This window comes from Nycticebus coucang, chromosome 9 (assembly GCF_027406575.1).
Source record: "Nycticebus coucang isolate mNycCou1 chromosome 9, mNycCou1.pri, whole genome shotgun sequence".
Taxonomy (NCBI): Eukaryota; Metazoa; Chordata; class Mammalia; order Primates; family Lorisidae; genus Nycticebus; species Nycticebus coucang.
In genome coordinates this window covers 1,530,328-1,545,977 of record NC_069788.1, presented here as the reverse complement: position 1 = coordinate 1,545,977, position 15,650 = coordinate 1,530,328, and the positions used below count along the sequence as shown (strand labels likewise).

The 15,650-nt window shown below is 50.9% G+C and overlaps 1 protein-coding gene across 2 annotated transcripts in view; it reads left to right on the top strand.

The window, feature by feature from the left end:
- Positions 1 to 1,528: 1,528 nt before the first annotated feature.
- MRAP2 (melanocortin 2 receptor accessory protein 2) overlaps positions 1,529 to 15,650 on the top strand; it is a 38,517-nt gene continuing 24,395 nt past the window's right edge. The window contains exons 1-2 of one of the 2 annotated variants that reach the window (XM_053602605.1): positions 1,531 to 1,653; positions 14,563 to 14,696. In XM_053602605.1, coding sequence (XP_053458580.1) covers positions 14,570 to 14,696 — 127 coding nt within the window. In that variant the 5' untranslated portion in view covers positions 1,531 to 1,653; positions 14,563 to 14,569. Of the gene's footprint in view, positions 1,654 to 14,562; positions 14,697 to 15,650 lie in introns of both variants that reach the window. The other variant, XM_053602606.1, reaches the window with a different exon arrangement.

Below are 15,650 nucleotides of genomic sequence, written 5' to 3'. Positions count from 1 at the left end.
CGGTTAATTTGTTAGTAACAACACACTCATTAAGTGTCCAGTGGGTGCCAAACATTATGCTAGGACATATTACACTTATGTAATTATGTGTAAATTAATTTTTAGCTTATGAAGGAATTAGATAATAGAGTGTAGGCTACACTTTAAAACAGAGTAGAAAATGTTGTGTGCCCTGATTGGGGCGTCAGTTTTGGAGTGAGTGCTTGCGTGTAGCTGGGGCAGGGAGGAAGGCTTCCCGGAGGCGGCGGCATTTGAGACAGAGGGGAAGGGAAAGGAGAAGACTCTGGCTTTGGGGAAGGAAGGAGGAGCGCAGCCCGGGAACAGAGCTTCGCTGGACACAGCGATTTCAGATCCGGAAACTAAGGGTTGGTGACCTGCGCCTTCCACAAAGCTCCACGTGGACCCCTGACCGTCTGCCAAGAACCAGGCCCTGGGGGGCGGAGGGGGCGGCGGGTCTGGGCCGGAGGCTCACGCCGCGCTGACCACACGCGTGTGGCGCGGGGGACGGGTCACATTCCCTCCAGCACGAAAGTCATTCCCAAGGTCCCAAGGACGTTACTCTGAATTAAACTGCCCGGAGGCGAGGCCGAGGCGCCCACACACAGGCTGTGAAAACGGTTTTCAGAGCAATGTCACTTTGCGTGTACAGTGAGACTTCGCTCATGGAAACAAAACCAGCGACTCAGATGTCCCTTCCAGGACCCCTTGGCTACGGCTGCGTCCCCGCTGCGGAGCGGCCTCGTCTAACTGTGGCCCGGGCGGGCAGCAGGCTTCCCGCCTCCGTTCACTAAGGCGTGACCTTGGCAGTTCATTTGACCTTCCTAAGCTGGTGTCTCACTTGTGGGACGAGAATGTTGGTGACACCGACCTGATGAGGGACCTGGAGGAGTAAGGCAGACAGCGTCCTGGCGCGGTGTCCAGATACCGGGTGGGTGACCTGCCCTGGGCCCCGGGGACCTTCGCTCCAGCGGGAGGTTAGAAGGGCACCTACACCCCCTAAGTACCTCACTGCTCGCGTCCTTTCTCGTCCACAGCTGTCACTGTCGCATCTGGTCCTTTTCTTGTTACGTTCATTGTCTTTCTGCTAAAGTGCAAGCGCCAGAGACCACGTCCCCAGTGCCCCATCAGCTCCCGCGGAATCAGAGGGGAAGCCAGGCCCGCTGACCCGAAATTACCGTCGGCCGCGTCCCCACCCCCGCCCCAGGATTCTCCCCGGGGACACCTGACTGCCCGTCGGCACCTGCATCCGCGGGCAGGGGGAGAGACTAAAATCCAGCGGTAACCAAGCTGCGCACTGCGAGGCCCGGGCCTTCCTGAACTTGAACCCAACGCTGAGCATGTTTGGTGAACCCTGGGGGCCCTGCTCCCTGGCGGAAGCCCACGGGCTGCTGTTACCCAGAGTTGTCCTGAGGGACCCTCGGCGGAGCCGGGAGCGCAGCGGGCTCGGCTCGTTTCCCCTTCCGCGCGCCTCCTCCCGGCGCCCCGCCCCGCCCGCTCCCGCCTCGCTCCTGCCCCGCCGCAGGTCGGGAGCGCGCGTCCCGCGTCCCCGCGTCGCCGCAGGTCGGGAGCGGCCCCCACTCGGCCGGACAGGCGCTGCGCTCGCGCACTCGGAGAGCCGGGACCCGCCGAGCCCGCGGGCCGAGCGCGCAGCCGGTAACCAGGGCGGGAGCGGGCGGCTCGCGTGGGCTCCGGGTGGGTCTAGTTTTGGGCTCGGGGTGAGGATGGGGGAAGAGCTGCGGTTGGAGGGTCCCCAGGGGCAGAGCGTGGACCCCGCGCGGAGAAGCCGCGTTTACCGCCCCCCGCGGCGACGCGCACCTGCCCCGCCCGAGGCCGTCGGACGAGCCTGGGGGCCCCGCGCCCCGCGCCCCGGCCAGGTGCGCCCCCTCCCTCCGCGGGTCCCAGACGCCCAGACGCACCCTCGACCCCGGAGAGAAAACTTTCCTCCCGGGCCCCAGCGACGTCCCGGACGGGTCCAGCACCTCCAGGCGAAACGCGCGGCCCCTCTGGGCGCCGGCAGTGGGCAGCGAGCAAGCCGGGCTGCCGGTCAATTCATTCTGTTTGGACGAGCGGCCAGCCTGCAGGGTATTCTACTGATTAGAAGGAAATGGCAGTTTCGCCATCCCTGCTCCAGTCAGGTCGTCTCTTTAGAAACCGGTCTGGAGGCTTGTGGTTCCCACGTTTTCCTGACGTAACTCCCAGATGTTACTCTGCATTTAATCTGACTACAGTGCAACAATGGTGTTGCTTTTCTTCTCTGTCACCCAGGCTACAGTGCCATGGCCTCAGCCCAGCTCATGGCAACCTCGAATTCCTAGGCTCCAGCGATCCTCCTGCCTCAGCCTCCCCAGCCACCATGCCTGGCTAGTTTTTCCTGCTATTTTTAGTAGAGATGGAGGGTCTCTGTCTTGCTCAGGCTGGTCTGGAACTCCTGGTACTGGGACGATAGGCCTGAACCACTGCCTGAAACACTGGTGTTTTGAAAGTGACAGAACCCTGGGGGAAGTGTCCGTGCTTCTCCAGGGAAGAGAAAACGAGTACTGACACCTAGATTAACTCTGCCGGGAGCCCAAAAGTGAGTAGTAGTATTTCCGGTTTATGGGAGAAGAAAATTAGGTTGCAATTCGCCTATCCCCAGGGCGAATAGTGGGGTTTGGGGCTCAGGTCTGGATGCTAGGGCGTGAGTTTGGTGCTTTTCAGGTGCTTTTCACCTGGGCACATCACTAAGAACTGGTGCAAGACCCTGACCTGGCCTGCAGGGTCAGGGGGGCAGAGCAGCAGCTGCTATGAGCTGATGTTCACAGCAAGGAGTTTTTCTGTGAGCAGGTTGGGGGCAGCGTGTGTGGAAGCTGATATGAGGCAGATGCTGATGGGCAGAGCTGCTCCCTCTGTCCCTCTCTTCAAAGCGGGAAAGCCAGTGACCCTTTTAAGACACCTGTAAAGGGGAACTGCAGTGGGGCTCAAAGCCTACTGGGTGGGTGCCCTAAAACAGCGAAGGGGGCTGTAGATGTCTTTGCACACATACAATAGATGTCAAAAGCCAGAAACACTGAATCCTCCAGAAAAATATTTTTTTTTTTTTTGTAGTTTTTGGCTGGGGCTGGAACTGAACCCACCACCTCTGGCATATGAGCCTGTGCCCTACCCCTTTGAGCCACAGGCGTCACCCCCAGAACAAATTTTTTGGAAAGGTATCTCAAGACAGCTTGTGCTAAACTAACGTCTTTCTCTTTTCCATTGATCTCCTGGGCTAGACTAGGGTGTTTCCTATCCACTGTCTTTCACATGTGGGCTGTAACTCATGAGACTAATGGGCAGGTTATCTGGTTGCAACCAGTGGTTTTCAAAACATGAAATTCAGTGGAAAATAAGAGAAAACACGGTGTACTGATGCAGAATGAGAGCGTTGTTTTCAAAAGCAATGTGTGTGTGTCTGTGTGTGCATGTGCACGCGTGTGTTGGTGTGCGTGCGTGTATGTGTGAGTAATGTTGTGTGCTGCCCACCCTGCTGGCCTCTGCAGGCGTGTTCACACCCATCCCTGGCTGCTGCCTTTCAGCCTTCCGGGATGACCCCACTGTGCTGGGGGTGGCATCATTGTCCCTTGCCTTTTTAATGACATCCTGACACTCTGAAGAGTGTGGCCTTCCTCCTCCCCATTCCTAGCAGCCCCCAAGTGCTGAGGTATGTTGTCAGTCAGAATTCATTATTTTTTACTTCTTTTTGATACCGTAGTCTGTAGGTAACTTTTATTAAACATGCCAAATTAGTTCAAATTATTAAACTATAGAGAATAGCATGTCTCTTCTTTTTAGCTTTCAGGATGGAAATGTTTTTGTTACTTGGAGTACAAAAAATCTTGGAAGGATGATATTCTTATGGTATTATATAATACGTTTACCAGCAGCGTGGCTCTGTGATGCACAGCTCCCTTTAGTTCTCATGGCAAAGTGACTCGGTATTTCCACTTTATAAACAGGAGTAGACTCGCTGACCACCACCCCTCAGTGGGCAGCCTGCAGTGCCCTGCTTTGCACAGACACTTGTTCCAGTCTCAGCCTGTCCCTGAGGATGAGGAGAAGGGCAGACTACAGGGAGGCTGGGCCCCCCAGCATCACTCATCAAGAGGGAGGCCTGGAGAAGACACTTCCCAGTGTTGTAGCAGCTGCAGCAGCAATGAATCTGGATCATCTGTGGGTCTGCTTTAAGGCTAGACAACAGATAACAACACTAGAAAATTGGGCTCAGGAGAGTCAAAGGTTTAGTTCTGCATTGACATCAAGGAGATTTTAATACTCCTTTGCAGTGTTGGATAGATCCTCCAGCAAGAAGCTGAGCAAAGAAATCTTAGATTTAAACCTAACCATCCAACATTTGGATTTAACAGACATCTACAGAACATTTCATCCCAACAAAACTGAATACACATACTTCTCATCAGCCCACGGAACATACTCCAAAATCGATCACATCTTGGGTTACAACTCTAACCTCAGTAAATTTAAAGGCATAGAAATTATTCCTTGCATCCTCTCGGCCCACCATGGAATGAAAGTTGAACTCAGTAACAACAGGAACCTGCATACTCATACAAAAACATGGAAGTTAAATAACCTTATGCTGAATGATAGCTGGGTCAGAGATGAGATCAAGAAGGAAATTGCCAAATTTCTGGAACAAAACAACAATGAAGACACGAATTATCAGAACCTCTGGGATACTGCAAAGGCAGTCCTAAGAGGGAAATTTACAGCACTGCAAGCCTTCCTCAAGAGAACGGAAAGAGAGGAAGTTAACAACTTAATGGGACATCTCAAGCAACTGGAAAAGGAAGAACATTCCAACTCCAAACCCAGTAGAGAATAGTTTATAAACTTCAAGACCAGGTGCATTTGCCTTCCTCATGACAATAGCTTGGTAATGACAAAAACGACCTTCACGCAAAGGCAGGGAGGCTGAGGGAGCAGCTTGGTGAGGGCAGGCTCTGAAAGTGCCGTTGATCAAGAAAGAAAACTCAGCAGATGCGTGAGGGGTGTAGCTGAGAGCATTTCCTGTCTCTCTGCACACCTGTGTGCAGGTTGTTCTGGAAAATAGAATTCTATCTTGTGTGGGAAAAGAAGAGAAAGAAACAGAAATGTGAGATGAAGCTCTGGAACTATCATATAAAACTGCACCATATTCCTACTGGGGCTTTAAAATATCCACTAAATTATCTCCTTGGAAGAGGAGACTTAACCCGTATTTCTGGGAGTCTGCAGCAGAGGCCAACGTGATAGAAGCTTTTGTTTGATGCTTGCGGTTTACTCTGTAATGTCTTTATATTTCTTTAATATAAAAAATGATCCTTTAAATCTTGTAAAACTGATGGTCCAGGAACATGAACAAGGTATGACCCGAGACCTGGGGGCTTCTTGGCACCTTGTCTTTCCTCCCTGCAGGATGAGGCAGCTGGGGGTACCTGGAGCCCACTGCCCTTGCTTCACTGAGGTGGCGGGGTGGGGTCAGTGACGAAACTAGAAAAGACACTCATCTAGTTTAAGAACCCCAGACCGAGGAAGACAGGAGGGCCATTAGGCAGTTCACCTTTTCTGCTCTGTCTCAAGTTTGCGTTTCCTTTGCTGTGGAACAGAGGTGGAAATGCTGGGCCTCTCCCCTTTTTGCTTGTTTGTCAAAAGGATGATCCAGCTTGGGATGGTAGTGAGCTGCACCCAGGAGCTATCAGCAAAAGAAACCATGTGGTCTTGCTAGAAGTTATCCTCAGAGTGGTTTAAGACAGGACCAGTTTCATTCTCCTTGGGCTTACTGTGCGGAGGGTTTCAAAAACACCACTAATTAAAATTTAAAGGGTGGCTGATTTCCTACTACTATTAAAATGATCCAGTTTTAAAGTTTCAAAACTTAAAATTTTTAATTCCTCCAACTGTGATGTTTTAGTATAGCAGCTATATAAATTAGTACAATGGGTTTGATTTGGGGGAAAGTGTCATTTTAAGGGTGTATGATCTATATTCTCTTGTTATTACAATGGAAGAGTCACATGTTCCCAAGTAATGAGATTTGAGAGAAAAGAGAGATCTTTGTGGGGTGCAGTAGTCCTGGACAGGACTTTGTGGAGCTGCTGAGACCTGCCCTTGAAGGTAGGCAGGAATCGGAGAGGAGAGAGCTGCAGGCGAGTCTGGCAGGCAAAGCAAAGAGGCAGAGGCCTGAGGGCCAGATTCCATCACGGTGGACTGTGATGCGCCCCCCCCCTTTCTAGATGCCCCTGTTACACCTGCTGTCTGTGTCATCGGGTTCCCTTCTTGCCCCTGAGCCTGTGTGTGTGTGTGTGTGTGTGTGTGCGCGCGCGCATGTGTGTGTATTTGACAGGGTGAAGCTCAGCTGGGGAGAGGAGGCTTTCAGACACAAGCCTGAATTCTCTGAAGGCAGCACAGGTCTTGGCTGTGTGGTCCTCCCCACATTCCTCAGAGTTCAGCTCAGAGTGTTTAAAACATCCTCGTTGATCTGAATCGACTCACACTAATTTTAGCATGCTCAAAGCCAGTGCTCTTTCTTTTGGATGGGTTAGTTTATGAGAACTAAGTGAATGTATTTGTTTTGCAAAGGTTTTATATTTGTTTTCTAGTTACAGTAAGAGTGATTATTATAAATTAAGTCATTTTAATGGACTTTCTGGGACAGTTTAATCAGTTCATCAAAAAGAATGTTTTCCCCAAATTCACTTTAGTGCCTTTATTAGTTTGCCAGAACTTCAGTAACAAAAATACCACAGGCTGGTGGCATTTTTTCCACCTCCGGGGACTGGAAGTGCAAGAGCCAGGTGTGGGCAAGTGGGTTTCCTTGCAGCCAGCTACCCTTTCACTGCTTTGCACAGGGCCGTCCCTCTGTGGGGCGTCCTGGTGGCTCTGTGTGTTCTAACCACCTCTTACAGAGACACCCAGCAGATCGCATTAGGGCCTCAGTTTGACCACCTCTTTACAGGCCCAATCTCAATACAATCACAGTCTGAAGTCCTGGGGGTAGGACCACAACATGTGAGTTTGTGGGTGGGGACACAGTTCAGCCTAGGTCAGTACCACATCCAAACGGTAAAACATGGTGTCTGTGAGTTCCACATCTGCAAATTCAACCACCCATGGGTAGAAAATATTTGAAAAAAGAAATGGATGGTTGTGTCTGTATTGAATGTCTACAGAATTTTTTGTGAGCATTCCCTAGGCAAGGCAGCCTAACAAGTGTTTACATAGAAGGTGCCTCGTATTAGGTATTATAGCAACTTACAGATGACTTACAGTATACAGGAGGCTGTGCACAGGCTGAAAGGAAATACTACATCATTTTGTATCAGAAACTTGAGCATCTGTGCAGTATGGTGTTTGCCAGGGGGCCTGGAGCCCATCCCCTGGATACTGACCAAGACCGCATGCTTGTGTGCATACACACACACCCCCATGCGGACATGCACACCTGTAATTTTTATAGATAGATATAGATCATTGAGTTTGTGATGCAAGTGGAAAGCAATTTGGTCTTTTATTAAGCTATAGAATTAGATCGGGAGGAATTTCGCTGCTCCGCTTCCAGTCCTAGTCCTTTGTTTTCAGAGGGGGTGGTTCAGGTAGGTAGCTGTCACCTGAGGCAGGACACAGAGGCACTGTCACACAGACCCTGCGAAGCATCTGCTTGCTGTGAACATAAGGTGTCAGGCTCCTCACTCTCCCTCCCTTCAGAGGACTGACTTGGTCGTGAAGTTGTATCTTCCCTGATTGGAACGTGCTGAAGATAATTCTGAGTATGAAATAACTGTTAACAGTAGTTGTTAAAAATTTTCCCTACTTCGTAAAATACAAAATGCTGACAACCCTATTTTGTCCTGGTCCCTGAAATCCAACTGGTTTCCAGAAAACCTTCCCGGAGACTAGAGCTGGTGAGTGAGGTTGAGCTGCTTCCTTTCTGTCATCGGGGAAAATTTTGTCATTTGAGGTTGCTGTGAGCTGTGGTTCACGGTACTCTACCCAGGGTAACCTTTTTGTCATTGCACTGACTTTAAGTATAATCCCTGGGGAGGGCTGGAAGGCTCTGGAATGATAACTTGCAACGGACTCCTGAAGTGAGCTGGGCTAGTGCCAGGGGCAGCAGGAGGACCGGTCGGGGTGACAGGACCAGGGCAGCTGTGTGCTCCCAGCATCTGGGACTCTCTCTGGAGGGGAGGGCTGTCTCCTCACAGTGCAGGGAGGGTCCTCTTCATTTGAAAATGGATCCCATAGGGTTCTTTAAACAGCAATTTGGATTCCTGAAATTTGGCGTGGTAGGCAGGACCCCCGTTGGAGGGGCCTGGACGTCTCATGCCATTTTTAATCTTCTTTTTCTTTAGAGAACTCTCAGTTTCCTCTCCCTTAAGTGTCTTGATTGGGAGGCACTGCTTTTTATTATTTTTATTTTTTAAAACAATTTTAGAACCTTTTGTGACTTTTTTTTTTTTGAGACAGTGTCTCACTATGTTACCCTGGGTAGAGTGCCGTGGTGTCACAGCTCACAGCAACCTCAAACTCTTGGGCTTGAGTGATTCTCTTGCCTCAGCCTCCCGAGTAGCTGGGAATACAGGCTCCTGCCACAATGCCTGGCTGTTTTCTTGGTGGTAGTTGTCATTGTTGTTTGGCAGGCCTGGGCTGGATTCGAACCCGCCACACTGAGCACAGGCACTGAGCCTGCAATTGGGAATTTTGCTGTCAAATCTACATGGGTGGTTAGGTCTCCTCTATTCTAGTCACCAAGGGCCCATGGCTGGGGGGCCTTGTCTGGCAGCTCCCTTGAGTGCCCTTCCAGCCAAGCTCCCATTGGTGTTCTGAGTGTGCTCAGGGCAGCTGTGCGCCTGTTGGTGCTCTGAGTGTGCTCTGGGCAGCTGTGCTTCCATTGGTGCTGTGAGTGTGCTCTGGACAGCCGTGTACCCCTTGGTGCTCTGTGTGTGCTCTGGGCAGCCGTGTACCCCTTGGTGCTCTCAGTGTGCTCTGGGCAGCTGAGCTTCCCTTGGTGCTCTGAGTGTGCTCTGGGCAGCCGTGTACCCCTTGGTGCTCTGAGTGTGCTCTGGGCAGCCGAGCTTCCCTTGGTGCTCTGAGTGTGCTCTGGGCAGCCGAGCTTCCCTTGGTGCTCTGAGTGTGCTCTGGGCAGCCGTGTACCCCTTGGTGCTCTGAGTGTGCTCTGGGCAGCCGAGCTTCCCTTGGTGCTCTGAGTGTGCTCTGGGCAGCCGAGCTTCCCTTGGTGCTCTGAGTGTGCTCTGGGCAGCCGAGCTTCCCTTGGTGCTCTGAGTGTGCACGGGGCTGGCTTCTCAGCTCTGTGGGATCTTTTGGATCCCTCCTTAGCAAGCCAGGCCTGTGCCTAAGCTGGTGCCACTTAACAAGGTCATCTGTCAGTGCTCAGTCCTTAGCATGGAGAGGGAGGTCGTCCTCCCCAGGAGATAGACCTGGTCACATGTGCAGTCATCACCCTTTGAGGACACGGGGGCAGAGCCTTTATTCACTCCACAGGAAGGTCTGTGCTGAGTGCCTCTCCCCAGACCTGGGCGGTGGGGAGAGTGGGTTGATCTGCTTATAGAAAGGAAAAGAGAGTGCCCAGGAGCAGTGTGGGGCTGGGGCTGGAGAAGGGAACATCGGGCAGCCCGAGGTGGAGGTGGGAATGCCGGAGTGTGGCTGGGGGTGGGGAGGACTCAGGGACAGGGGTCTGGGGCCTCTTTCTCTATCTGGATCTTGTCTGGATCTGCAGTCCCCTCCACTCCAGTAGCCTGGCCTGGCCACACTCCCCTGTGCACACCTGGAAAGGGCAAACTTCCTTTCAGTGACACCCTGTGAGGTGCAGCTGTGATTTTTATTTTTGCTTTTGTTGGCAGTGGGGCTTTCATCTGCTCAGGAGAGCAGTTTCTGTCTCCCTGCAGCTGCTAGAAGTGTGTTTAGAATGTTTCCCAGCAAACTTATGTTTAGTGACTCGGATATTGTGATGAAACCTGGTGTAGAGAGAATCTGGGTCAGGTGTGGGGCTTGGGAGTAGCAGAGGTGGAAGGCCGGGGGGCTGCCCTGCCCCTGTCTCTGCCGTGTGTGGAGGGAGCAGCTGCCGCATGTCAGCCTGGGGCCAGGCGCTGGAGGCAGCCATGGGAATGCTCAACAGCTTCCAAGCAAGTGGACAGTTCTATCCCGTGTTTTGGCGAAGCTCAGAGTTGCCCTGGGCTTCAGTGACCAGATTAGACTGCCAGCCCAGTGCGGCTTCCTCTTGTCTGCCCCGAGCACCTGGCGGTGGTAGCTGATCACTTAGGGACTCGGAAGCTAAAATAATGCTTCACAGACTTTTCCAAGCCAGGCGTCGGCTTCAAAGGATAGGCCAGAGGTTCAGTCCTCCGCGCCTGTCTTTGGGATTGAAGAACTGAGAGGAAATAGCTGGTGAGGAGGAAAGTGCCTCCTTTTATGGGAGGGCTGCTGCGTGAGGAGGCTGATGTCATATCCCATCCGGGAGTCCCTGCTGCCCCTGGCCCTCGCCCACTTTTGTTCCCTGGGTGTCAGGACTTGGCCCACCTCCCCGCACGGTCCCTCTGCTCTCAGGGCCTCTGCCCTGCGGTGTCCACACGGCCTCCAGTGCTGCCCTGGGGGGTTCCTCCCCGAGGAGCTCATGTAGAGGAAAGTGACAGTGTGAGCACTACTAAGCCCTGGCAGCCGGAGGGGGACGATTCCTGACGGGGACCCTGGCACAGATGCACTTTATTCTCTGGTTCAGCCACAGCCCAGGTCCCACTGCAGCTGACGTGAGGACCGTGGCTGTGCAGAGCGGCCCTCAGGTCTGTGTGTGCTGCGCAGAGATGAGGCTGACGCCGTCCTGCATCTTAATTCTCTTCATGTTCACATGCTTTGCACTGGTTTTCTGTTCTAGAAGAAGCCTAGGGCCTCCCTTGCTCTGCTTATTACATTGGCTGCAAAGCTGATTTCCAATACAACAATATAATCAAATCACACTTCATCTCATTTTCCTAAAGAGACACAAAAGATTATTATCCTACTTTTGAGTTGGTAAGACAGCATGAATCCCAAGACACAAATGTTATCATTATGACTTTTAAACAAAATGAACAAGTTATTTCTTAGTAGACTGTATTTGTTTTTCTGGTGCACACAGGCCCATGGGCCACAAAATGAACTTGCTGGGACCTGGCTGACTGGGTGGGTGGTGGTGGCTGTTCTGTCCTAGGCCAGCATTCTTAGCTCATGATAATGGCACTGGCTGCTGTTTACTGACCTTAGCCTGGGGGTCGGCTGCTCACTCCTCATGCGATGTCCCAGGCAGTCGTTACTGCAGGGCCTGACGTGGGCACCGGTATCATCTCAGTTTCCCTAGTGGGAGAACCTAGAGCGCGTATAATTCTTCTTTCATGGCCCTAGAGCAGGGTTGGAAAACTTTTTCTATAAAAGACCTCGTTGCCTGTGGCTTAAGTGGCTAAGGCGCCAGCCATATACGCCTGAGCTGGCGGGTTAGAATCCAGCCCGGGCCCCCCAAACAACCATGACGGCTGCAACCAAAAAATAGCCGGGTGTTGTGGCAGGCACCTATAGTCCCAGCTGCTTGGGAGGCAGAGGCAGGAGAATCGCTTGAGCCCAGGAGTTGGAGGTTGCTGTGAGCTGTGATGCTATGGCACTCTACCCAGGGCGACAGCTTGAGGCTCTGTCTCAAAAAAAAAAAAGAAAGAAAAGAAAAGAAAAAGACCAGCAAGTAAATATTTTAGGTTTGGGGGGCCATACATTCTGTCGCAGCCATCACCCCTGCCACCATAATGCTGCAGAACCCATGACAAACACAAAAATACGTGGGCGACCGTGTTCCAATCGCACTTAATTTATGGACACTGATATTTAAATTTGATATAATTTTCTTTAAATTTTTAATTATTATAGATACTAACATTTGTGTATCTTTGTAAGGTACACTGATGCTTCGATACAGGCATACAATGTACATTGATCAGTGTAAATCAGGATAATTAGAGTATCTATCGAATCAGGCATTTAACATTTCCTTGTGTCAGGAACATTCCCATTCTTCTCTCTTAGTTATTTTAAAGTCTACCCTAACTTGTTGATTATAGTCACTTTGTTGTGTTATCAAACATTATTCATTCTGTTTAACTATATTTTTGGACCTGTTAACTATCCCCGCTTTATCTCTCCCTGGACTCCATCATTCTACTTTCCATCTCTGTGAGATCAATTGTTTTTAACATTTCACGCCCACAGATGAGTGAGAACAAGTGAGATTTGTCCTTCTGTGCTGGGCTTGTTTCATTTCACTCCACGTAATGTTACATCCCTGTTGTTAAAAGTGGCAGGATTTGATTCTTTTTTTGTGGCTTCATATTTCTCATGTCACACAATATTATAACCTTTTTGATTTTTTTCTAACCATTTAAAAATGTAGAAAACATTTTTCCCTTGCAGACTGTACAAGCATACAGGTGGCGGTCAGGGTGTGCCAACTGCTTGTCTGGTGGCCGGGGCAGCGGCTGAGTTGGGAAGAACACTCGGGCCAGGGGAGCAGGCAGCAGAAGCATGAATCCTGGAGGAACTGTAATAAATCTTTACAGTTTGATCGGGTGTGGGCAAAACAGCACACACAGGCCAGCAGTGGGGCCACATGAGCCCCTGGGGGCATTTTAAGGACTTCGGACTTTGTCCTAACAGCCCTAGGAAACTACTGAAGTGTTAAGGAATGACAAGAGTAAGATGTCCTTTTGAAAGATCACTGGCTGTGAGTGCAGAAAGAATCCCAGGAATTAATAAGAGTAACAGCAGAAAGACCAGTTTGGGAGTCCAAGCAGTGGGCCAGATGGACGACAATGGTGTCCATCACAGGCCAGGCCCAGAACCGTCCCCTGACAACGGTATCCACGCAGTCATGGTGATGGTGCCACAGACGAGAGGGAATGGGGCCGGGAGAGAGTGCGTCTGGCCTGGCAGTGTCACACAGAGGCAGAGCGGAGATAAGGCCCTGCCCTTCTGACTCCAGACCCCGTGCGTTTCCCCGTGTGGTATGAAGACCTGACCATTCTCGAGTGGAGGGGAGGTTTGTTCTGATCAACAGTTTATCTCTGAACCTTGAAGAGCCGTGTCCCTCATCTCTCTCCCAGGTGCTCAGGAATGAGGACAGTGCCTCTTAGGTCTGTGTTGTTAATTTTCATTTCCTGGGGAAATTTATTTCATCATTGAGGGAAATAATCTCTTGTTCAAATAAATGATAAAAGGGCCAAAGGTGATATTGTGGTAAGGATTTTCTTATTCCTTATGCTGGCGTTACAAAGATGACTGCTTACTTAGAGGTCGGCTTTTCTTACCATTTGTGTAGCTTTCTTTCCCAAAGGAGAATTAACATCTTCTTTCCTACTTTCGCAAAAATGACTTGTCAGAGGGGGTTCTGGGCATCACACCCTGCTTCCCGACACTGACAAGCATCTTGGGGTCAGAGGATCCTGTGCTGTGGATGTTGTGATGATGTGGGGCTGGGGTTGGGGAAGTAGGGATGAGGGAGAGGGGAGCCTCATGTCTTGGGGCAGAGGGTGATGGTGGCTTTCCCTCTGCTTCCCTGAGGTTTGAGTTTTCGGTTGCGGTGGGTGGTTCCAACCATGGTGGGTAGACAGAGGGAACTTCGGGGAGCACTTGGGGGCAGCATGGGGGCCCCTCAGCCAGTCCTGGTTTCTGCTAAGATTTCATTCAGGTTTTCCCTGCTGTTGTTACTTGTCAGCTTGTTCCTGTGATAGGGGAAGGACTGTGGGGGGACCAGTGTTTGCACATGAGGTGCCCTACGTGTCCCCGCCACGGATGCCCAGGCACAGAGACTGAACACGGGCCGCGCTGACCACCCCTTTCGCGTCCACACTGCACACCACAGCATCTTATCCCAAAGAAGTCAGAATTTTTCAGTCTAGATTAATCACAGTTAACAAAGAAGACATTTGGGAAACCCTGAAAATACAACAATTGTGGGAGTGAGCAGTCCATAAATCATGGGCTTCTGTTGAAGGTCTTTTCCTATCACGTGACTTTCCTTGTCTCCTGGTTCTTGTCATCACACCTGGGCTATGAGTCTGCGTCTCTGAGAAGTCAGTGCACTGTGGTCCATGCACAGCCGGCTTATTTCCGATACCATTTTATTTATTTTCTGTAGGCTCTGTTATTATTCATGCAGGTCTGGGGGTGAGGCTGACATTATAAGCTCAGAGATTTTGAGTCTCTCTCCCTCCTTCCCTCCTTTCTTTTATCAGTTATTGAAAGTTGGTCATGCGCCAGACATTGGGTTAAGTTCACAAAAAATAGTGTCTGACTTCAACTACACAGGGTGTCCCAGTCTAGTGGAGAGAAAGCCTGAAACTTGAACCATGTGGTATGACGGGCGGGAGCGGCTGGTGCGAGCCTCTCCCTGGCCTGGCATAATACCCCCTGAGGCCTTGACTCTGAGCTTCCGGATGTGGCCAGCAGTGGTCAGGCTGCCCATGCAGAGGAGGATAAACTAACAGCTTCTGCCCTTGCCTTTCTCCGTTTGTGCAGGGTGGACATGGCTTCCCAGAGGTTAATTTCTAACAGAACCTCCCAGCCATCTGCATCTAATTCTGATTACACCTGGGAATATGAGTATTATGAAATCGGACCAGTTTCCTTTGAAGGCCTGAAGGCTCATAAATGTAAGTCCCATGATTAAGTGTAATATGTGTGTGTCTTAACCTGTGAAACTCCAGGCAGTGATTGGTTCTCTGGAATAGTCTATCTTCTTACAGCACCTCTGCCCTCTTCCTCCCAAACCCCACAAGACCCTGTCTCCACAATTAGGCTGGTTGCTCAGGGATGGTGTTATGTGAGGGCCTGGTGGTTCTGATGGATAAAGACTATTGGGGGATCATGAATCAATGTCAGTCTCAGACTGAGATTTTTTAAAATGTTTGAACCATTCCCTAAACTGTTAATATCTGAACTCTCAAAAATGTGTACCAATACAGAATCTGAAACTGTTATTTGAAGACTTTTCTTTTGCAATACACAGTCAGCAGCATCCTTTCCTCTGATTGGAGGTGGGAGCTGTGGACACTTGTCTGTCAGTCTGTCTGTGTACGCGTGTCCATGATGGCAGACGAGAGTGGCTTGTGACCTCTCCCAACTTCGTGTCACAGGAAGGAGCTGTGCTTCCTCTTAGCACCGTGCTTAGTGATGCAGCACAGAGCAAGGAAACGCAGTCCCGTGAAGGTTACTCTCAGCCAGTGGCATCGGATGCTGGCTGGCTGCGTGAAGTGGGAATTCCTCCTCTGGCGGAGCTGGTGGAGCCGGCGGGTGCTGCTGCCACTTCCAGGCCCCACACCAGGCCCTGGTGTGCTTCCCACAAATACCCCTGACGTGTTCAGTTTTGTTTTTTTTTTTGTGGTTTTTGGCCAGGGCTGGGTTTGAACCCGCTACCTCTGGCATATGGGACCAGCACCCTACCCTTTTGAGCCACAGGCGCTGCCTGACGTGTTCAGTTGTTTCAGAGTGAATAGCCACAACACTGTGAGATTTTTCCGTCTATAATGGGTCCAGATTATTGGGACACATCAGGAAACACAGGCAGGATTAGACTCAGAGATGCAAATATGGCGGGTGAAATCCTT